The sequence below is a fragment of the Microchirus variegatus genome (genome assembly GCF_963457635.1).
Source record: "Microchirus variegatus genome assembly, chromosome: 6".
Classification (NCBI taxonomy): Eukaryota; Metazoa; Chordata; class Actinopteri; order Pleuronectiformes; family Soleidae; genus Microchirus; species Microchirus variegatus.
The window spans coordinates 5,541,816-5,566,724 of NC_139807.1; the positions used below are offsets into that span (position 1 = coordinate 5,541,816).

The 24,909-nt window shown below is 40.0% G+C and overlaps 1 protein-coding gene across 1 annotated transcript in view; it reads right to left on the bottom strand.

Moving 5' to 3' along the window:
• Positions 1-2,647: 2,647 nt before the first annotated feature.
• gfra4b (GDNF family receptor alpha 4b) overlaps positions 2,648-24,909 on the bottom strand; it is a gene marked incomplete at both ends in the record, with an annotated part of 40,969 nt that continues 18,707 nt past the window's right edge. The window contains 7 exons of the mRNA XM_083891405.1: positions 2,648-2,788; positions 3,483-3,649; positions 5,524-5,658; positions 6,585-6,694; positions 7,486-7,831; positions 10,521-10,601; positions 10,859-11,134. Of these exons, the coding sequence (XP_083747531.1) occupies positions 2,648-2,788; positions 3,483-3,649; positions 5,524-5,658; positions 6,585-6,694; positions 7,486-7,831; positions 10,521-10,601; positions 10,859-11,134 (1,256 nt within the window). The remainder of the gene's footprint in view (positions 2,789-3,482; positions 3,650-5,523; positions 5,659-6,584; positions 6,695-7,485; positions 7,832-10,520; positions 10,602-10,858; positions 11,135-24,909) is intronic.

Sequence of the window (24,909 nt, forward strand, 5' to 3'; positions counted from 1 at the left end):
ATTTCATTACCTTTTATTATGTTTGGCAATAATATGGCAGCAATATGAGAACAGCTTTTTTGTCCACTGATTTAAAATGACAAAATTATTGACAAAACCTTTTTCTTCGGTGTCACCGGTGAGCTTAACTTTTCATACGTCTATATGATGTCAATCTGTGAAGCCAGGGTTCTCTATCCCACACCTGCTTGAACTCACACTCAGGGAAGGATGACGTTAAAAATGAACACTACTCTGTAGTTGTGCTTCAGTAGAAGACAATTACCTAAACCTTATTCTTGTTTACAAATGACAAAAAGGCAACCCTTAAAATTGTGGCTAAAACTTGAATATACCGAATAATCAAAGATTCATAACAAATTCAATTGTGCCAGTTTTTCAAAGGTTAGATGTACGATATTATACAGAACCACAGCTAAATCAATTGACCCTATTTACAAGAAACCTAACCGCAAAAAACAATACCAGGTACCTTCGGTGCAAGCACTGGCATTGTATCCAGAGGTTTTATTGTCACAAATACCCATAGACTGCAAATCAAGATGAATCTGTAGCGTTTCCGGTTAAACAGATAATGGATTAGTGAGTGGATATGGATAGTTTTCATGGTTGAAATTTGGTCACTGGAGTGTGTATCATATTTTTGACAGTTACCAATTATGGCTTAGGACAAAGACTTTGACCAATCACAGGACAGTTCAGAGAAAAAAGACATTCCAATTGGTTCCTTTGGTGGAAAAGTCTGTTAAAGTCACTATAACAGTACAACTGTCTTATATAAAGTCTGTGCTCTTCTGGTGGGAGGTGATCAGAACAGAGAGCTTCCATCCCAAAATGTCAGGCCTGGGTCACACTATCAGTGTTTTGTGTCTAAACATTTCCTCATCCATTTATTCTAAAAATATATATATATTTTTGATTCAAAACCATTGACACGCTGTCTTCTAAAAAGAAACGGGCTATGCCAATCAAAACTGAAGCAGCATTTAAAATAAAAATCAATTCAGAATCTTCGATTTTCTTTTTTGACACCTTATTTTGACCCTCTTTGTGTTCTTTGAGTGATTGGTTGTATGTGTGTGGTGTGTGAGGACTAGACAGTTTCCTCTAGCAAGTGTGTCCGTGGTCACTGTTGTCCTTTTGTTTACCGAAATATGAGCATGCAACCAACTGGACGAGAAACGGCAGCCAAGTGGAAGGCGACTGGGCTTGTAACTGGAGGGTTGCCATTTCAAATCTTTTGGACAGGTCAAGGTACACAGCGGCCATTATCTGTGCTGCTCACTGCTGCCGCGTCTGGTTTGTGTGTTCACTACTTGTGTCTAGTTAGAATGACACACTGCACTATCCAATGACAGCCGTAAGTAACTTTATTTGTTGCCAAGACAACGGCAGTATGTGTTTCAACATAGGAAAGGATCTTTATCATCATCATACAACCAAAATTGCAATTCCCAGGCTGAACACGATCGGTAGAGAGTTCCTTTCTTCTGGATAAATCAAAGCACGTGTCGATTAAAAGAATAGATCAAACGATGCTGATGCATTACTGTAATGGTCTGAGAACTTTTATTTGCAGGCACCTCTAGTCCTGCTCAGAATTCAGTGGCGTGTTCCCCGGACAGAAAAATGCTGAATCATTCATAACTGTCTGATCTCAAACAGGCTCTGCACCAGTGGAGGCAACACAACTGTTCACTTACCTCCCTGGCGCAAACACTCGAAGCCTCCTATAGCAATGTTCACATGAGAAATAAAAGGGCACTACGTTCACAAACACATAATAAAGCGGTACTGATTTTCTGATTACTTCCTTTTTAAGTACGAGAACTTGTCTTTGCAGATAAAGAACATGGAGTGGACTTTTTTCGGACAAACAGCCACTGTAGCATCAGCAATAAGAAATAAAGTAACGTTTGACAAAGGGCAACAGGATGATTATTTTGTCAGGGTTGATCTTATGTACTCTGGTTTTTTCCAAATGCTGCTGGACGTTTCACAGTCGGTGCCTTTGTCTGAGTTGTCTGAGCCAAATGTTGCTCCGTCGTCTCTCCATCACCTCACTATTCCAGTATTGATCAGAAATAATGTTCCTCTTTCAGATGCTTGAGGTGAGCGATGTTTAAAGCAGCACACACGCCAGCAGCTCTCCGGCCATTTTCGCAGCTCATTGTAGACTCAGAGTTCACCGACCGTTTCCAACCATTTTCTGTGTCATCATTTCAAATAAGAGCCTCTGTTGAGAATACAAATCTCCACAGGTACGGACATACAGTACTCCATGTATTTATCGTACACATCTGCTTCATGTTTTTCAATATAACGCTTTTGAGAATGGTTTACAGTTTGATAGCCGAGAGCTGGGTTAGTCCACGAAGATGGTAGTCTGACTTCACTTTGTCTTCGCTCGATCGCAATAACAATGTACAAATGTACAAACACTACAGGCCTCAACCCCCACTCACCTTGAGTGAGAACCCCCATAGCAGGAGGAACTGCACCACTGAGACACAAAAATAGAAAAAAAACAAAAACAAAGAACTGCTGTACATATTTAGAGGGAGGATTAACAGCACACGGACCATTTTCCTCCGAGATGCACTAGTCCTTCCGTTTGCTTGGTACTCTTACTGCTTGCCTGCAGTCATCAGGGTCCAGTATTCAGCAGATGAAGCAGCAGCAGAAGGTTAAAGGCAGCTTGAAGTATTAGGCAGGGAGACGCAGCAGAGTTTGGAAGGCTGTTGGATGGCAGCGTGGACTTGCCCACCAGCAGTTCATTTCCCATGACCTGGAAGGAGATGGAGAGAGATCAGTTTGTAGCCTCTTTCTTAGATAGTCTCGTGCTAAGACTCGGCTAATGTATGGGAGTACAAAAAAAATCTAAATCTATATGTAATTATATTGCAATTTTTGATTTCTATTAGCCTGATGAACAGGAAAACAGGAAAAAACTAAAAGTAGCAGTTACCAATTTACCTTTCTTTTTCTACCTTACCTTGCTTTCTGTGTTTTCCCAGGTTTCATGATGTATATGGATCGTCTTTAAAGTCAGCTTTTCTTCCCCAACAAATAACAAACGTGTGGTTATGTTTTGGTTCTCTATCCCCCATGATTCTCCGTGTTTACACTTGGAACACTTGCTCCAATGTTATAGAATATGTCAGTTGTTAAAGTAGTGAAGCAAATTAATTCAGACGTTCTTGTCTTTTTGTTTGGGCATCATCTCAGTTTCAGTCCTCTTGTTTACTGTATATAGAATTAGAAAATGACATTTTTACACCTATAGTGGTTGTACGCCAGTCTTTCCCCTGTTAATCCATCCGGCAAAACTAAGAATAACTGACTGAGTGAGTGTAATATGAAATATTAAAATGGCTGCACTTTAAACAAACTTTTCTCCTGGAAAGGTTTTACTGCTGAATGTGTGGCTGCGTGCAGCTGGTAAAACGTGACCGCCGACCAGCACAGAAAAAATCGCACACCTGTGTCGGTATGATTTCGTCCAGAAAGCTCCTCTCGGTCTCTATGGTTTCTGGTGGAGAAGTGGCACTCCTGTTCTCTCTGCTGCTGTGGCCGGCGCTGGGTACGCTGGGTGCGCTGAGAGTGGGCTGCTGGTCTGATTCACTCCCAAACGTCGTGAGCGCATTCCCTGAAACACGAGACGGTGTATTAGACCTCAGCAATTTAGTCTTTTGTGTGTTTTTTTTGGAGTTTCGCTCATGTTTTGGTCAATCACGGCCAATGCCTCCAGTTCTGAATTCCGAATTCCGTGTGAGAGCGTATGCAAGGCCTAGTTTGGTACGAGCAGCGGCGGCGAGATAAAACAGAAAATAATCAGTATTCTATTCAAGTGTCCGAACTGCACCTGCCTCTCCACATCGACCTCATTAACTCATAGACCATTTGCTCTGGCCAAACAACTCTGAGACCTCTCTGTGTATCCTTTCTAGGCAGGGGGCCCAAGGAAAGACTGGCCAAAGAATCACCTCGCACCCATGGGCCGAGTAAAGATTTTCATGGTGTGTGGACAGGTTCAGTCATATGTATATAGTGTGTCGGCTAGAAATGTCAGCAGAAGACACACATGTAAGACCACTGGATTGAAGCAACAATCTATGTTGTTTCTTTTATGTCCCCAGTATAGTTTATTGTATCCACCATGATATCACTATTTTCTATCCATTGGTTTATTCAATTTTGTTTGTCTGATTTTTCTTTTGCAGATTTTAGTGTAAAAGCAACGGTTTATATGAGAGCGTGTGAGTCAGGATATCTGAGTTAAATACATTTTGAGCCTGCTGGGAAACATCTGTCTCACTGAAATGTGCCCGTTGTCTGTCGGGATTAACATTTTCATCACAGTTGTCACATGCTACTTTAAAGTTGATTTGAGCGATGGGGAAACCATGGAAATCTAAACTAATAATCTAGGTATAAATGGAAGCGTATTGTTTTGGCTCTGCAGTGTTGGGTGCTGCTTATATACTCACACTGAGGCTGGAAGTGTGTGTGCGTTTGCCCGAGCTGTCCCTGAGAGTTTGGCGGCAACATTTGTAAACCCCCTGAGTCGATTTAAAAATGTCAAGTTTTTCATCATTCTTATGATTATTATTATTTTAGCTGAAGATTGAACACTTTTTTTTTTTTTTTTTTTTCAAATATCAATTTCCATATAGTTTTAATTTGTATCATGTTTGATACAGCGGGTCACAATGCTCAAATATTTTTTATTTTTTTCTTGAACAAAAAATACACAAACAAATTCAACTATTCCAATAAAAACAATGCTGCAATGGAACTGGCAGGGTGGTAGTCTGTAAGACTCATTTTGTGGTTCACAACCTTTTTATTTTGAGTGATGGTCGGCTTGAAGACAGTTGTTCAAACAAAGATGCACTTTGCATTTCTCACAGTACACATGGGCAAAGTGGCCTACGCAGTGCTTGCAGCTCTGTAGGGTTTCTCTGTCGGGTTTCCCATAATTTTACACATCGGGTTTTTCAGGGAGGGCTCAAAAACTGATGTATCACATATGATACGTTTGGCTTTATAGGGTTAATGTTTATAACTGTAAGAGAATTTAATATAAAGTTGCATTTTAACATCTTCAGGATTGTAGATTTGGTAGTTTCCACTTCGCAAAGTTAAATTAAGTGGATGCTGGCTGTAGAGTATTCTCCAAACTGTTTTCATTTAAACATATATCACTGTGAGTCCGGTTTGTCTCACAGTTGGCCTTTAATTTCAGTTAATGAGACTTGGCTGTAAACAACTGAGTTGTGACCAGAAACTGAGCTAAATTTAGCTTTGGAAAAACTACCATTAAATGCGCTGATGAGACAGTAAAGGGGATGAAATCACCTCTCTGCCATAAACTACTTGATATTGATTAAACTGGGCACATCAACAGCAGACACATTGTTTACCCGTCAGTCATATTAAATACCTGCCTATAAACCCAAACCCCTTATCCAAAAAAAAAGAGAGTCCTGATTCACAACATTCCAGTACAGTGAGACTCACGGAGACAGATGTTGTTGGTGAAGGTTCCCAGGAAATGATCGCAGTCCTGCCTCTGGCTGCCACTGGCCGAGCAGGAGCACCATGGAGCCACGCTGGACGTGGAATTGTCAACGTAGTTGGGAGTTATCGTACTTCCTGCAGAGAGAGAGAGCAGCAGCCTTCAATCACCATTAAATATTCATTCTCCCCTGAGTTATAACACTATAGTCTTGCTTTATTTTGTGAAGCATTAATGCACACAATGCATTTCCTGTTCACTGACTTGAAGATGTGAAGTAAAGGGATTCAAGTGTCCTTTTTATAGATTATTTTATGATGGATATTGAGAAATATGACAATATTCTCTATTTTAATTCACATCAAGTACGAGAGTGAGTGAAAGATGGTTGTGATTTAGAAATACCAGGCACATGGTTGTGAGGTTGTGGCAGTACAGTGCATTAGCAGCTGTCACTCTCAAGTGAGTGGGAAAGAAGATTGTTATACAGAAATAATACACCCACACCTTGCATTGTATTGTCTTACTTTTTTAGGCTTTTGTATCTTAAAATGTTTTCATTTAGAAGAAGACTTTTAATTTCATCCCGATCTCTATGAGTTTACCCACTATATCACTCAGTACACTGTTAAAAATAAAAGTGCTAAGTAGAACCATATAAGGTTCTTCGGCTTGTCCTCATAGGAGAACCCTTTTTGGTTCCAGGTAGAACCTTTTATAAACGATTCCACCTGGAACTCTTAGTGTTACCAAGAACCCTTTTAAAACCGTTTATTCAGGAAAGGGGTTTTAAAGGGTTCTCTGGATCAAAATGGTTCTTACTGGAACCATTAGTGTTACCAAGAACCCTTGAAAGAAGCAAATTCCAGGTTCCAGGTAGAACCTCAGCCCTTGTAGAAGAACACTTTTGGACTGCCTTTCCTTCTCTGACTTATGCCTTCATCGCTACCATCTCTGTCTTGGCCAGGTGTTTATTTCCTTTAAATATTTGTGAAGTTTCTCAGTCCTCCAGGTAATTGTATCCACAAGTCCACCTATATTTAGGTGCTTAACTTTGACCTACCTATGAGCCCCGTGTAGGCGAGTAGACAGGCGGCATAATTTCCTTGTTTGCAGCCACTGGCAGACGTTTCTGAGGGTTCGCAGTCGTACTGAAACTGCGCCAGACGTGATCTACGGGGGGAAAAATCGGACATGCGTTAGCAAGAAACCCGGTAGATCCCTTCCTTCTTCTTTTATTAAAAGTTTGATGGATCTTTCTTTATACATTCCACATACTATAATTTGGTCATTTAATTAAGAGTGTGCCCCTCTGACATGAAGAAATATTGTTGGCTGTGGTGAAGACTGAATGCATTGGACTGTAATGTGAAAGTGATAGAAAGAGTAATATATTTCATTCTCCAGACCTGGGATCATTAGTAAAGCCCTCTGAGTGTAATGGGGCTGTGAAAAATAATGGGCATGACCAGAGATAGCAATGAGCGATAACTCTGATCCATCTGGCTCTTTATCTGTGCTAAATATTTAATGTGTTATTCCAACAGGCTCTCTGGGGTGTTCTAACCAATGGGGGTAGAAAGCTTTAGGGTAAAACAGCAGGCCATTTTTTTTGATTGAATGGTTGTTTATTTGGTTTCAAATGGCCATAATACTGAGCCGGGCTAGCCCAAATACTGTACGTATGGTGCATAAATCTAAACTCCATGTCCAAGGAATACTTGAATTAAAGTGGGTATAATGAAGCATTGGCTTTGCTGATTTGGGATATGTGAGTAAAGAGCTGGAACATTAAGCACAGCAAACCTGGGGATTATGAATATATTACAGCAATATGTTAGTATATGCATAGGAGACCGTGGCGAAGTGAGAAATGGTTTTAATAACAATCACAGACGTAGCGGAAGGCTGACATGAAAACGAATGGAAACCAATTAACACTTCCTATTTAGCTCCGCTCTGACCTGCACACGTAGTCAGCTTTGCAGATTCTCATCTGCGTGATGCAGTTGGGTTTTTCCAGGCTTTCATAAGAGCAGCTGGGGACGATGGTCTGCCTCCGACGCTCTGCACACGCCGTGTCCGTGCAGGGGCAGAAGAGCAGCTCGTGTGTGTAATCCGCGGGGACTCGGTCAAAGAACCTGCGCAGAGCCTTATTGCATTTTGGTCGGTTGCACAGGCCGGACTTGGCAGTGGGTTTGATGCAAGCCGAGACATATTCTGTGCGGAGCTTCTGGCACAAGTCGTCCACGTTGCAGGCCTTGGCTGCGTCTAAGCAGCGATTCACAGTTGTCATGCCAATATCTAAGTCTGTGGATGGAAGTGAGGACAAAGACAATTTTAAATGCGAGTGTAAAAAGTAATGGAACAAAAACCTTTTTGTGTTTTTTTTACATAAAAAAGTTCAGTTCACGTGACCTTGTAGAATGTTACATATTCACTGTGCCGAGACGTAATCTCATCTCGTCAAAGTTTTTAAAGTTCAGATTGGCGCTTTTTGAATTAAAGTTCACCTCAAAGGTGAACGCGCCTGTAAATAAACAACAGAGGCTCATTTCCGCAGAACCAGAAAATCAATGCAGTCTGGTCTCTGTTCCAACTTTAGTGAAACAGCACAGATGAAAAATAAGGACAAAATAATTTACTCCACAAATACACAAAGATTGTTAAAGGTGCATTATGTAATAAATCTAAAGCAACTGGCCATAAAATCCTCGTAATATGTCACAGAGACTCAGGAACAATGTTCATATAACAAACTGAACTCACCAACAACAACAGTACAGCCAAAATATTTGCATTAAAAAAAATGGCATGTGGCGCCACCTACCGCCGTCTACCAATCATTGTAGTCAGTAGAGTCTCAGCTGCCGTCAGAAAATGAAACCTAAAAGACCTCGGTATTTTGAATTGGAATGTAGTAACCGTTATTGGCCACATTCTTACATATGGCACCTTTAAATGTCTCTCATTAAAATCATGGATTGCCTGTTACAGATACACTGTTGCATTACTGTTGCCATGCCTCCATTTGTTTCGTCTATGTTACTGTAAGCAGTCAATCAAATGTACGTATCAATTTGCTTTTGTAAAATAAGACTTATGATTTAAGGAGGGTTTAAACGTGACAGTGGTCTAAATGTACATTGCTCTGCCTTTTATTACCGCTCATTGATTTCTTGGACCATTGGAGATGGCAAATGATGCCACAGCTGAGTCTTTTTTGGGGGGCTATTGATAGAATTGTCCACTTACATTATTGTGTTGTTATTAACTGAGTGATGCAGAGTGGAAGAGTTTGTAACATCAGACGCAGATGGAGGGAGTGTAGGTGATTTAAATAGGATCCAGGAACTTGATAAAATATTTAATATCAAATCGTCAGAAGAGTCGGTAATGTGAAGACGAGGTGTGTAACGAGAGCTCCTGGCAATCTCGCTTTATGCAACCAAAACAATACAAACTACTTCCTATAGAGATCTATTCAATTTATGAATGGCCACCGATGCTGTGTAAGTGACGTCCGGCGCTTTGTGTGAAATTTTTTCTGAATGCTGAAATGAGCATGCCATTGAGCTTTTTATATTTCAGGGATGAGTCGTCGTCGTTTTTTTTTCCCACATGGTTTTCATTAGTTAGTGGGTTGGGTTACATTCATAAACTCTAGCATAGATGTGGCCTTTACCCTGAGAGAGGCTTTGAAGACATGTAACAAAAAAAGCTAAAGGCCAGTAAAGATTTGTTTAAAAGCCATTATAAGCCAGGTTAAAGGTGCCATATGTAAGAATGTGGCCAAAAACGGTTACTACATTCAAATTCAAAATACAGAGGTCTTTTAGGTTTCGTTTTCTGACGTAACTGGCAACCCGTGGTTGCTCGGCAGGTGAGACTCTACTGACTGCAGTGATTGGTAGACGGCGGTAGGTGGCGCCACATGCCAAATCATGATTTCAAAACATAAACATGATTTGCAGTCTGCAAAATATTTTTTTTAATGCAAATATTTTGTCTGTACTGTTGTTGTTGGTGAGTTCAGTTTGTTATATGAACATTATTCCTGAGTCTCTGTGACATATTAGGAGGATTTTATGGCCAGTTGATTTAGAGAAGATTTATTATTGGTACAACAATTTTTTTTGACAATCAAGAGTTCAGATTAGCTGATAGAATGTCATTGATCAGTGGTTGTTTATTGATGAATTGAGGAAATGTCAGTTGACTGATTGATAATTTCATTTGTAAGTTGTTTTGCCCTTATTAACTTGCTTTTGGTGGTGAATGTGTAAATGTGTTGTTTCAGAGCTGCAACCAACAATTATTGCCATTTCCATAATGGATTAATCTGTCGATTATTTTCTCCATTCATTTAGTATCCAATTGGTCCGTAAAATGTTGAAAAATGTTGATTGGTGTTTCCCAAACATTTTAATGATGTCATTGTCAAATGGAGCAATGACACTAGAACACATTCACATCTAACAAGCTGAAAATTTTTTTTTGTTTTAATCATTTAACAACTTTTAAAACCACATAATCAATTATCATAATAGTTGATTATTCATTTAGTAATTGATTAATAATTGATTAATTGTTGCAAACCCTAGCTTGTTTTAATACATTCATTGAGGCTGCTTAATAAGAGGAGCCTCGGGCTGTGAGAAACACAGCCAAATGTGGGATATTATATCACTTTTAGGCAAAAAAAAAAATATAAAAGAAAAATGACACCATTAGTATTCACTGGCATTCACAGATTATGTTACTTCAACTGAATCTGGGATATAAAGTTTGCTATCCAACAACTGAAAGTCAAAGATGCCATTTTGGAGTTTGGGATTGTGTTTAGATGAATACGTAATACGCGTTTAAATGCGTCTCAGAAACAACAAAGACTTCGATTTGCCTCGGGGGGGAATTACTGATCCCAGTGTTTTCTGGTTTCAGGGTTCAGTGGTATGAAATAAGGTGAAAGATAATGAATGTTATTTCGAAAACTTGCCAGCTGTAATAGAGGCCAAGCGGACGTAGTCATAATCCCTCTGCACTGTCTCGTAGGGATAAGGCTCCACCAGGTTTAGTCCTGAAAGAATCACAGACAGATATAGAAACAGTGACTTGATTTTAATTGAACTGAGAAAAACACAAACACTTTCACTTAGCCGAAGCTGAACCACATCATAAATTATACACATCTAGAATCATTATTAATTTTCCATGATAATTCAATTATTTCTAATCGCGTATTGTCGAACAGCTCATATTTTAACACATTCATGGAATTTATAGAAAATCACATGCTGTAGCTGTTCAGAGAGCTGCTATTAATTAACCGCTGACCATGTATGAAAGCCTGATGCAGACTCCAGTAGATGCTGAGGCAGTTTTTCTCCTTCTTCATGCCTCGTTTGCACTGGCAGCCGTGTAAAGGGCTCGCCATGAGGGCAGACACTGCGTTGGCGCACTGGCTTTTGGCACTGGGACCCAACTTCATGTTGCCGTTGCCTGCCACACACTGACGCAGAGTCCGCAGGCGCGGGCTGCACGTCTCGTCGCTCGAGCACAGGTCTCCGGCCATCATGCAGTCTCTGCTGGCCAGTATCACCTCCAACAGAGCTGTGAGAGGAGACATCAGAGCACAACATGGGGGGCAGAAGGAAGTGAGAGCTTGCAGTCGGATGTGGAGAGATATTAAATTACACGGAGGCTCCGCAGATGTCGAACACACTGACGAACAGAGGTTTGATCATGTGAAAAAGGAAAAATAAGAAGCTCACTCGTATTGAGGGAAATTGACCATCTGCAAAATAAAATTAAGGGGCTACATTGGCATAAGTTGTAGGATCATTACAGGATTGAACATTCAAAAATCATCTGCTGAAATTATAGGATAACCCACACAGAGAATGGATATCTGTGAATTGAAATGCATGTGCTCATTAAAGGTGGAAATCAAAGGGCGGATCCAATGAGGAGTGACTGTGTGACAAATGAAACGCGGGCGCTTCATTAAGCTCGCCGGAAATCACGCTCTGCCTGACAAAACACTTGAATGACTATCTGCGATCAAAAAAAAAAACCTCCGCATATGTGTGTGTCTGCAGATGTTAGAGAATCTGACTTCAGACAGCAACAGATCCCAATTAGTGATGGGCATCTCAAGCAAAAAAAAACAAAACAAAAAACGCTGAATCTTGACAGCATTCTGTTGTTTTCTTTGAGCTGAAGGGAAGGCCTTCATGGTGGTGTCGGTACGTTCGTTCTCAGACAATTTGTAATATTCACAACACTTTTAAGACATTCAGTTACCTAAATTGTTGGAACATGAATGCACATGCCAACATGCCAATATCTTAAAGCTCACATAGAGTGGTCCTGTTGCACATATATGTTAGTTATGGAGGTCTACTTACATACATTAACTTGTTTTTATGGTCAAAAACCTCCTAGTTGCTGTAAACAAGCCGATAGAAATCCTCTTTTCTGACGGTGTTTCCCAGCCGCGAGATTTGAGACTCAACTCTCACACCCAGAAGACAGAGTCTTGTGATTGGCCAGTACCCGGAAGTACACCCGCTCTCAAAAGCGCAGCTCCCCCTTCTGGAACGGTGGATGCACTGCTTCTCATTATCAAAACATTGTTTTAACAATGTTTAAAAAATAGCTTTGTCACGACTCCCCGCCGCAGTCCCTTTTATGACTTTGATCCGGAGTCAGAAGACACTGTCGCTCGTGAAACACCTCCACAACGGACGTTCTTCTTCTTCTGCGGTTCAATGTACGCAACTGGATGTGCCCGGACTAGTGCCCGGAGCAGGACGATCTGCTGTTCCGGAGAACCGGTGTTTACGTAACCAGACCGGGTTTTTTCAGAGATCTCGCTGAGCCCGAGATTACAATAAAACACAGCGTTCTCAGCAGTGGCTGAACTGTTTGTTTTGAACCTTCAGGGTCTTCTTAAACAAGGTAAGGACGCAGATACACACTAAAAAAAACAGCGTTAATTGGAACTTCCGGTCTAGGTCCGCTTTAAATTAATCTGTAACTTTAACTCGAGTATGTAAACCACTGGCTCTCTCATCGTCTTCCTTATAGTTTCACTTTGTGCATCTTTCAATAAATCAGTCTCCCCTTTCGCAGCCGGTACAAAACAACAAGTATTATAAATGCACATAGAGTAGACCAATTAATTAATGTTGTTTGCGATGCTGGGCAGTGTTTCAGCCACCTCTGGTCTGGGTCTTCACCAGAGCAACGCATATTGATGCATGGCTCCACAACAATGCCACAACAGATCAAAGTGTTTTGGACTGAAATAAAGCTAAAAGTTGACGTGACTTGGTTTGTGTTTGCCTGTCCATAGGACAATGTGTTTGCAGTTGCATGACGTGCTGCATTATTCATAACAATGTTAATTCAGACGATGCATCGCAAGTAATAAGTTTCATGTGTTTCATGAATATTAGAGTGCTGGGAAAAAAAAGTTATTGCATTCAGTAATTAGAAAGTGTCTCTTCCTTTTCAGTTAATTTGAACTTTATCATCAAAATGTTGTTTTTATTGTTTTGTTGTTTTTTAAAACCTCCCAAAGACGAGCTTTGTTTGAGATGTTCGATGGGTCACGTGCTTTGTGAATGTCAAGTAAAACTGGGGCCCCGCAAGCTCCAGCTAATGCTGCTTTATTGTAAGGAGGCCAGCCTCAAGGCTGAATGTGAAAGAACATCTTTTTTTTTTTTTTATGTGTCACATCACATGCAGGTAACTGTGGAAAAGCTCTTAAAGTATGTGTAAAGCGGTGAAACATGATCTCTTCTGACGTCTCGTCCCCACGGGAGACTGCGGCACCGACCACCTTGCGATATTAAAAGCAGCCGAGTGTTTAAGAATTAGGCTTCAAATCGTGTTAAGTTCAGCGAATTCAGCGTGTCCACTGGAGGAGCCAGCACACACACACACACACACTTACACACTATAGTGGGGACCGAATCAGTTTAATGTTGCTGTTTGACAGTGTTTGTACAGAATATGGACGTATGGTATCAAACCACTTCTTTCACTGAAATACAGAGATTTTTCACCATTGATGGACTATACAAAAACACAGCACTGGTTTAGCTACGGTTCTGAGGTATCTGTGGTTTCCTCAAATGTAGGAATTTGAAATATAGTGGTAGAGGTTTTCTGTGTGTTTTCTCATCCAGAGAAGATGTATTTGTGGGAAAAGGGAAAAAACACACACAATTGTAGTAAGAACTACAAATTAAACTTCAAAATGAGTGATTTAGAATTGAAAAATGTGCTTTATGTATCAATATATCACATATTTATAGTTTAGCAGCCACGTTGTCTCTGGCTCCACTTCACAATGCCTGGCACAAGGGCACAGGGCAGCGTTTCCTCAGCCTTACCGCTGGCTCTGGAACCGATATTTTGTTGATTATTCGACTAATTAGAAACGACATTCTGATATTATACAGTATATTATTCCAGCATTTAAACATTCTCCTGAAAAGAGACATTCAAAAAAACACCTCTTTTTAGACTTTTCTGTATAATTAAAAACATATGTAATGTGTGAAACAGGGAATTAGCACTTGCTTTACTAGCACTTTAATACAGCAGAATTATACAGATGCCAATCTACACTCTGCTCTGGTTAATTCACAGGCAAACCTTGACTTCAATTTGATGCTTTGTGTTAAACCACATGACTCGATGCCTATTCAGCAAGTCAAGGAACCTGAATAATACGTGCGTGGCATCTATTGAATACAGTGAGAACATTATCAAGTCAAATTACCTTATTTATTAATCGGTTGCCGTGATGGAAAATTCGATGCCGTGCCCATGGAATGGAATTCATATAACAGCTGGTGAGATTGCTTTTGTATCGCTGGGTTTGGATGGTAGAGAATGAACTTTAACTAAAGCGACACTATGAGGGTCACTTAAAAATACTTAGACATCATGTTCGTGATGGGACGATATACGATATGAAAATATTGGGATTGATTACCAGAGACACTTTGAGTATTTGAAAAATCATATATTGCGATATACTCACAGTCTTAAAGGTTTTTTAATTATTAAAACAAGATTTCTGATTGTTATAGCTTCATAAATAATCATGTTATTTAATGTGTTGTACTGTAGGTTTAACCTGCTCTCTCACCCACTTAAAATTAGTTGATAAATCCATCCATTGATTTCCACGTTTGCAATCACTTGAATTTAACAAATTGCCAGAGAAGCATAGATGAATGATGAGAAATTATTTTAACTAGGTAGTAAGCTGATTTTTTTTTTAATATATGCAGAAGTCGGAGCTTCTATAATTTAAGTTAAAAATATGAACAAATTTCATCATTTTTATAAGCTGCATAAAATACAGAACCCTGCTGAGGTTATTTTGTCCTGTTTGCACTCGTCTATATTTTTAAGAAAAATAGAAGAACAAAAACAACTCCACATTTCATTGTTCTTTAGTTTTACATAACCAGCATTTATTGTTTTGTTTCCACACCTTATGCAAGTGCCCGGGTCTTGCAACATACTGCTTTTGTTTCAAGCAATGCAAATTCGAGCAATGTTATTTTTGTCTCTTACGCCTCTTACCCCAGTTTACTTGAGAACTCCCAGCCATTGTTTTTCGCTCTCCAAAGCACACACTCAAAGAAATAATGTAAGCGTTAAAACATATTTTCCGTGTCTGTCGAGATTCACTTCTGACATCTGCGGTCAAAACTGAACTCAAACCCTCTTAGGTGAGTTCCACATCTTCACATCCTCACTCACTCAGCAACTGTCAGATAAATGCATCCAAGACAGACATAGGTCCGTCTAATATCAATGTTCTGGAAGGCCAGATGGTCAGTTTCTCTGGCCCTTCTCTCTGTGGCTGTGTGTGTGTGTGTGTGTGTGTTTGTGCTGCCTGTGCAGACGCTAGAGCAGACATCATACATCACGAATGCAAATGAGCTGCTTGATTTGACATTTCCAATAAGCCCGTCGCAATGTACCAGTGGGTTTAGCCAATTAACCATGTCAGTAATCAATGCTAAGTTAAGTCCTCAGTTTCCCTGTCACATAAATCACGGGGCAGATTAGCTGATCAGTTACCCTTACGCGCCGACTTAATGGTCCACTTCAGAGGAGATAAAATGGAAAATGAAACTTAATGAAGTCAGCTGGAATGTTAGCCTCACTCATATATGAATAGAAAGCAATGAGACTCTGCAGGTGGGGGGGGGGGGGGAAGTTAGGTAATGTATTGCTGCATTTAATGAGGATCACCTTTGTTTTCGAGCTCTTAAGTTTAGTAATTCATCCTGGGTAGCGGAGTTAAAGCAAGCAGCCTTTCTTAAAGCCACCAGCCTCCAAACTAGTAATGACAGTCTATAGCCCTGTTTGGAAAGGTAAAGGCCCTGTCCCAATACCTCCCCTAACCTTACATTTTTCCCGTAACCCTACATTTTGCGCGTTCGCGTGTAGGGTGGAGCAAGGGGAAATGTACGGAAGCGTATTGCATTCACTTGAAAAAAAAACAAAAAACTCCTGTTTTTCTCAGTAATTAATTTTCGGTTTGATTTTTTTAATAATTTTTTTTCTGTTTTTCTGACTAATATTTTTCCCCTGTTTTTCTGTCTAATTTTTTTTTTAAGTTTTTCTGAGTAATTTTTTTTTCTGTTTTTCGGAGTAATTCTTTTTCTGTTTTTCGTGCAAATTTTTTTTCCCCCTGTTTTTCGGAGTAATTTTTTTTCTAACAACATGGACGTCTTGTTTAGTTTAATCACGTTTTACTTTGATCTGGGTTTAAGACACTGGGAGATAGTCCTGTCTTTAGATGGTATTATCATTAGTTTGTTGACTTAACGCAGGCACCTGAGGACTTTGCGGTTGTTCAGAAGGAAAGCCCATTCATATCTGCTAGACATAGCGATCTTTCTCCAGGATCAGTTGGACAGATATGGCATGCTCCATGGATACAAGATGATGCATTTGAAATGCATTCAGGCTGGCTACGTGGTGACTCAAGAGACGATCAGGAGACTACTGAAAATATTGGATGCACACGGTGTGCAGCTGAGGCAGCGGAATCGCCTTCGGCCTGTGTACCATAGCAAGAGTTCTCGATAATTCTGAAAAAAATTACTCTGAAAAACAGGGGAATAAAAATTTGCACGAAAAACTGAAAAAAAATTACTCAGAAAAACAGAAAAAAAAATTTGACAGAAAAACAGGGGAAAAATATTAGTCAGAAAAACAGAAAAAAAAATATTCAAAAAATCAAACCGAAAATTTATTACTGAGAAAAACAGGAGTTTTTTTGTTTTTTTTCAAGTGAATGCAATACGCTTCCGTAGAAATGTGATTTTTGCCCTTATAATCAACCCTCAAAATGTAGTGAGCTCTGGTGCAGGCTTAAAAACAAGTGGAAGATGAAATTACCCATGATGCTTTGCGGATTCAGCGATCCGGCTGATCATTTTCAACAAAGATGGCGGCCACATCTACCGAGGAACATTTTCGTTGTAATATATTTTCGCAAATAAGCACGTTACAATGTCGAATTGTGTTGGAATATGTTGGTTTGATACACATCCAACGGACCGTTGAGCTTTGAACACTAATGTCAGAAAATAAGTGACGATTTATGAAAGCAGTTGGCTAACTAATTTGCATGTAGTGATGTCCCAATACCACTTCCCTCAACCAGGGGAATTTACGGTTGAGGGCACTCAAAACCAAAGGGAAATATTAAGAGGAAGGTATTGGGACGGAGCCTTAGTTTTACATAGGAAGGTGGAGTAATGTCATTTTACCACAGGACCTCTGTAATATTAAAGGCCAGTTTGCACGAGATATGAAATCTCAATAAAACTTCTACAATTGGGAGGGGAAAATTGGCGTCTGTCCCACAAGCCCTTAACTGGGCCCAGTTGCTGAGCTGCTACAACCAGCTTCATGTGCTCCCATGGGCGGGTGACCCCCCCCTGTCATCCCACCCAGTAACCCCGGGGGCACTGACAAAGCCCCCCCCCCCCCCCCCCCCCCCCCCCCGATGTGGGAGGGCAAGGGGGGTAGCGAAGAACCTGGTGTGATCCCTGACCCGACACCGAGTGGCGCTAGATTTATGCACGGCCGTCACCACCTGTCGCCATGTGCGCGCTGCGCTGCTTCTTGTTATCACAAGTGCAGACGCACATCAACACAGCGCCTCGATGCGTGCTTGAAAATCCGTGGAAGACTACTTGTAAAATGCGAGATGACGGAATATTTTACTGCTGAATCTTTTCACACGGGATTAGTATTACCTGGGGTAATCTTTGTACCCACAGATAAAAGTCGCCGTAAATCTTTACTGACATCGTCCAGTACTGATTACTGACATGGCACGTTCAGGTGGGAACTAAAATCAGTGAGAAGATCTGGTAATAATTACTTTTACCCCACCTCCTCCTGTAAAATGAATCCCATCTGAAAAGGGCGTAAGAGAGTTTTAGGAAACATGAGACAAGACATTTTAGCATAATGGCCAAATCGGCACCCTTCGTTTTTAGTTTATCAGTTGTTATTCAGATGCCCAGATGTAATAACCATCATTTTTCATAGAAGTGTAATTTTTATTTTTTGTTTTCAAGATTAGATAAGCACCCTGACATGTTTAATTTGTTTATTTTGTTCAACTTTCTCTTAGTTTCCTCGTTATACTACTGTAAGCCTTATTAGAGTTATAGCATTTTATGCATATTATGTCGTATATTGTAATGTATTCATTGATAATCTAATTTAATATACTTTTTTTAATCACATAATGGTATATTTGCTGGAACGCTTGCATACATTCATCAAATGTCATTAAAAGTGTAAGTAATAGCAGAGGCCCACTTTAATAAAATCCAAGAGAATATTAAATGTGGTATTTTTTTCTGGTTACATTAACTTCAAGCAATTTACCTTTGAGAGAGCGTTCATGAAGAGTTTTTGCAATAATAAGAGCAAAGCGTGTAAGTGACAGGCATAAGTAGATGCAAACTGTTTTATCAGTGCAAGAATGAATCATCTTGGCAAAGATGTAGCCCGTATGTTTTGTGCTGCTTTGTGCTGCTTTGTGCTGCTTTGTGCTGCTTTGTGCTGTTTGACCCATCCAACGTTTTGCCATTTTAGACATCGCTGGTACAACAACTGAGTGCATAAAAAGCAGAGCGATTTAGCCTCATATTTTGACAAGAGAATCTTTGATATTTTCAACAGTACATACCTATATGTGGTAGACGCACAATTATCTACGCTTCTTTATTCGGTTCAGATGAACCTTTCCAAAAAGTGGCTTTATTAAAAAAAAAAAAAAAAAAAAACTTTTACAAAGAGAAAACCCTCGTGCCTCAAAGTGTTTACCAGATCTTCTGACAGAGAGCTCAGAAAACAATCTCAGAACAACACTTTAGCAAATTCCTGGTTAAAATTAAAAGATGTCGTTGGCAACAAATGAATAGGCAGCAGACAAAAACAGTATTGATTGATTGAGTATTGAAGTGTGATATAAAGGTATGGGCTACAGAGGGGAATCAAAAAGCTAGATGTTGTTATGGTTAAATAGAAACGTCCATCAGCGGAGACGCAATCATCAGCCATTCCTTGAAGGACCTTGACATGACGATGTAAAGATTTCTTCCTTCTGTGCAGTTGTCATTTTATTCTTTGTCATGACAATCACACGGACAGGATACCCCACATTCCTAGAAAATCTCGTACGCTGGACTTAATTTGATTTGCCAGTTTTATATTCCATCATGACATGAGCTATAGGCGTCATCATATTGAATAATAATGGGTTTCACACAGTGCGGTTGAATGCAATCTTAATGGAGTTCATTTCAAATCAGACTGTGAGTCAAAAAGTAGTTTTGTAGGCCTCGAAATACAACAATTTGACGGGGTATAACTTTCAACCTCAAGTCAAGTACAAACTCTGTTCAAACAGATCATATCGGGAGCTGTAGAGTATCAAACTGCCAAAAAGTATGTTAAAATCCTCACTAACAAAGACATAAATACCCAAGCCTTCAAAATCAACACAAATGCAATAAATCTAATACAACAAGACACTATATAAACATATCTTACTGAGTGCACAAAGAGATAAAGCACTAAAATCCTTGTGTTCCTCGAAGTGACGTCCCGCGTCCCGAAAATCCAGCCATTTCGCCCGACTATAGAAGCCATTTCATTCCCTGATAACGATCACCAACCATTACCGCCACTATCGTCTTTATCGACGCTTCCCTCAGAGGAGCGTTGGCCAGAAAGGAGACGGTCCCGCGCCGCCTGTGGGGAAGCCAAGTCTAAACTCGCACACACACTTTCCTATATCTCCAAATGCAGACACAATCAATTTATAAAGCCATTTAAGGGAATTAGATGTGTTGCCAGGCACTCAGCCCCTCAATGCAAGCATTAATGTTTGTTTTTCCTCTGAACGCACTGTAATGAATTGGTAATAAACCAAGTGTCGCAGACTTTTCTCCTTCAGCCACTACTTCTTAATTATGCTACATCGCGAATGTCTCACCCCCCACAGGTACTTACTTCTACAAATATTTGTTTTTATTAATTACTATCTGGAGGCAGTGGCATCATCTTGAGAAACATTTCCACTTACTCATTTCTTTTGCACCCAAAGTTTTGAATTTTATTTTACAAATGTGCAGTTTGATCCCGTGATGCGCCGAGCAGCTGTACAACAGCCGTGACTTGTCTGCTGAAGATTAAATCAGCGCGCGTCAGAGAGGACGGTTGTTATTTGTTACTCAAATCCCCATTTCAGGTGAGCGCCTGTGTTTGCTGGATCCAAGGCCTGTACCGTGTTTGGACTGACTTGACACTGTGTGCTCGCTTCTTTGGAGTAAATCCTGCCTGTCTGAGTCTCTGTATGTGTGTGTTTTACCGTCTTTTTGAAAGCCAGTTGGTGCATAAGTCCAAAATTAGAACGTGGAGTGGGAGGTTAAAGAGTCGAGAGATTTTAAAAGAACATTTATTATTTGAATCGACCTCGACTGGCAATTGATTTGACTGGAAGTGCATTCAGCGAGAGTCACACAAGGTCATATCAGTGCCAGGATGATGTGTTGTTTTGCCACAGGGCACAAAAAGGGAGAAAAAAAAAGAAGATATTTAGTGTAGATAATTTCTCTTAACAAAATCTCTATGTGCAACAGCCCTCGCTGTGTAATAAACTAGATCAGAGTCTTTAGCACCTTCACTATTATGGCTAGATAGGAGCAAAACTGGAGAGTTTGAGGTTCAACAGGAAACGTGCTGATATTGAGTAGCTAAAATATTCACCTCAGTCTGTCAGCATGCTAATATTTGGCTGGCTTAGGGGAATTTGAATGAGTTTGCCATGAGTTTTGCTGGTATTCTGTTTCAAAAATGAAATTAAAATACTGAACAAATGGTTTAATGTGGGATTCTGGTTCATCCTCGGGGTTGAAAGACGTCAGTAGGATACATCACATGGAAACTGTGATTGTTTGTGCCAAACCAACTTCATGGTCAGCATTTTTTTTTTTTTTTGATTCAATCATTTATTCTCATTGATGCGAAAATGTTACGAAAAAATGTTTGCAGTCAACCAGCAGGTTGAAAAACCCAGAGATATTCAAACCGGAAGAGAGACATCAAAAAGAGACCATCATCAAATTCTCACATCTGAAAAACTGGAACAGAGGAGTTTGAGCTTGGGGGGGAAAAAAAACAATTAAATGTTTTTGAAGCATAAACAAATCTGAATTCTCTAGTTCGGATATTTCAGCCTGGATCAAATCTACAGATTGACAAACCGACTGCCATCTCCTTGAGATTTGGTCCCTAAACATAACATGCTATTGCCAGTTACCTGGAAATTTAGAAGGTGCATGTGTATAACTATACATATGTTTAATAAAATAGGGCTGAACAATTTGGTTAATATATTTAATTGGGATTTTTGTAGCTGATAGATAGATAGATAGCATTTTCTGCACAAAAAAAAGTAGCATGTAAAGTCTTTCTGAAGTACCTGCGGCTAATACTGAAGCACTGGCAGCCTGACACATGTACCACCAGAACACCACTCACCTGCTGACATCAACATAACTACAACCCCACAGCCTGTTCTCTTCCCACTGAGCCATACAGTAAGAAAGACCAAAGGACAAAGACGCTGTTGAAATGGGCTCACTCCATTGGCAATCTATAATTAATGGCATACAATTTGCTACCTGGAACAGCGATCAGATACTGGCAAAGTCATTTTGTTGGGGCTAACGGGTATCAGATCTCAACATTGGCAGGAAACGGTTCTCCCCCCCCACCCCACTGAAGAAAATGCAGGACGACACGAAGAGATGGTAGGAAAACACAGACACACAGATGGCAAGCAGCAACAATTAAGACAATCTGTGGATAGTTACGTGAGTGGATTACAAACTTCACACAGGCCTAACACCCAAGACTACATATATGTACATAAGCCAGCTAAAATAAACAGACAAGTCCATATTGGTCTATATTGTACACTCTTAGAAATTAAGAGTGTACAAATAGAAAAGTGCTCAGTAGAACCATATGAACCATATAAGGTTCTTTGGCTTGTCCTCATAGGAGAACCCTTTTTGGCCACCAAGAACCCTTTTAAAATGCTTTCAGGAAAGGAGTTTTAAAGGGTTCCCTGGATCAAAATGGTTCTTACTGGAACCTTTGGTGTTACCAAGAACCCTTGAAAAAACCTTTATTCGGACAAAAGGGTTTTTCAGAGGCAAATGGTTCCAGGTAGAACCTCAGCCCTTGTAGAAGGACCCTTTTGGAACCCTTATTTCTAAGAGTGTACTTGTATAGTCAAGGGAAACTAGATCAGCGGTTCTACTGAGGTGGTTTTAGTTTGTTGGGATCCTTGATGTTGTTGTTGTTGTTTTGATGCAATATTAACTTTTGACGGACGTTGTTTTCTTCAGTTCGACAGATACTGTGATGTATCGCTCATTGTCTTGCGATATATCGATTATCGCCGAATCATTGCATTGTGATATTAGTGATATTATTGGTATCGTGGACCGTGTATCGTGTAACTTATTAGCTGCCAGTCTGGTCAGTATGACACTTGCTCCCAGCCCTGTTCATATGGATAAAAAGTAGTGGCTTCGATATTTTTTTTTTTTTATAAATGTATTAAGTGTAGACCTGAGGAGGCCTACAATATTGTAATTTGCTGTATTTATTGGAGAAACCAACAAAATGCTTCAAGCTCAATTCACATAGCTATATGGGTAAACAGTTTGGTTTTTTTTAATCAAAAGATGCAAATAATAATTAAATTGGCAAATTCCTTACTCTGAAGCTCACTGGTTTCTACAATGTATATATGGAAGGAGGCGATGCAACTTGTTACAGTTAATGAGAAAGGAAATAATTAAGGTTTTTTGCTTTTGATATGCAGACCAGCTTCTATGAGACAAATGCAGGAATGTTCAATTATATGCATTTGACCAGATGTGAGCGGAATAAAGGCTTTGCAAGGCTTTTGAAATCAAGTTATGTATTTTGGTATGCGTGCCGATTTGTACAGCTGTGTGAAGGCACGTCAAGATTCAGTTTCAGTGTCACACGACAAAAGCTGCTGTATCTTCAGTGCGTTGACTTTTGCTATGTAATAGTTGCAATTAACTTGACGCACTTTGTTTGCTGAGGGACGAGCGAAGTGATGTGAAAGAGTCAAAGTGTGGGCTGTCAGCAACACTAAACAGTACTCCTGCCAGCCACCGTCGTACACAAATGATAGGTCTTCTCCTCAAACACAGGGTGTGGAATGGTGATCCCGATTCATTAAGGATGGTTCTGTCACACTGCTGAATGATTGCCAATTATCTCTTATAATGTGAGACCAGGATTCCGTATAAACAGACCGCAAAGCTTGTTTACATGGCCATCGATAATCTCACTTTTATTCTGAGAAGACTCTGAGTGCTGCCTTTTATGAGAGCTTGTTAGCAACCATGACCCTTATACCATTGTATACCATAAAAGCACATTTTTAACTTGATTAAGCTGTGTTGTATGAGTGTAATGACGGAAAAAAAGTGTCTTGTATCTTAATGAATATCATGTTTTGGTAGGAAATCTTCATCGTGGTTGCTGAAACAATAATGAACGTCATAAAGAATGGGGTGATTGTTTAAAAATAGGAGGATGAGTCAACACAAAATGAGGATCGTGTAACTAAAACAGTGGCCGCTTGTGCTTTGCAATGGATACTTTACAATTTGAATTACAAATTGTGCCACAGATCGGTTCCCATAAATATCACAATCCCCCTTTTTCCACCTACAAAACGATCATGTCAAATGAAGAGTCGAGGAGAGAGGAGGAGAGACAAATCTTCAATGAAAGACTCAAAAAAAACACCACGCACAATATTAATATACCCAAAGACTGGAGTAAATTTACGGTGGGTATTTGTCCTGGGAAGCACGATTTTAGTGACTTTTGTTTGCCCTAAAGAAATACCTGCACACCTTTTTAACAACGGATGTGTCGACATAGTATCAAATCCTAAATGCAGTTAAATGTTTTATTATTCAGAACATATTCAGAAAAGTATCAGTTTACAAAGTAATGACGTGTAAACCTTCTGTTGGGTCTCATGTTTTGGCAAGGCCATAATACCTGCCAGCTGTAGCCATCACTACACAGTCGTTACATGATGGAAAGGGGACACATACATTCCACTGCAGTGATTGATGGGCACTTTTACTGATGAGGCTCTTTAACGGCATAGTCCTCTGTGTTGTTCACACTCTCAGCATTTTTTTTTGGTCCCCAGACCTTTTTCAGCTTTTCAGCTGATTGCCTCCACTTGCCCCCATTGTGATAAAGACTTGCAACCATTCAACATAGCAGTTTCCAAAGTGCATTGTCTTTTAAGGTAATAAATATGGAGTTATTTTTACACTCGCCTTGTTAAGTTTTACTGTACACTCGATTTTATGCCATTTATACATTTACATAGACGTGTCATCCTTGTGGTGAAACAATCTCACTGCAGGAAATCAATCATTCACCTAGAACCAACGTTTGGATGACGATAAGTGAAACTTGGGTCAGCGTGACCAGATGTTAGCCCATTAGAGAAGACTCCAGAGCAGAGGACTCTGTCAATCATTCAGGACCCCTGGGACTACAGCAGTGATATACAGGAGCTCGGTTACACGGTGTCTTTGTGCTCCGTTTTGATTCACTGTTTTTTAGGGAGACAAATGTTGAGGTCACGGCAGGATCAGAGGACCCAGTGCAAGGCATGACCTCAAGATCAAAAGAACTTGAAATCCTCAATAGTGCGTATAAGTCACACCGAA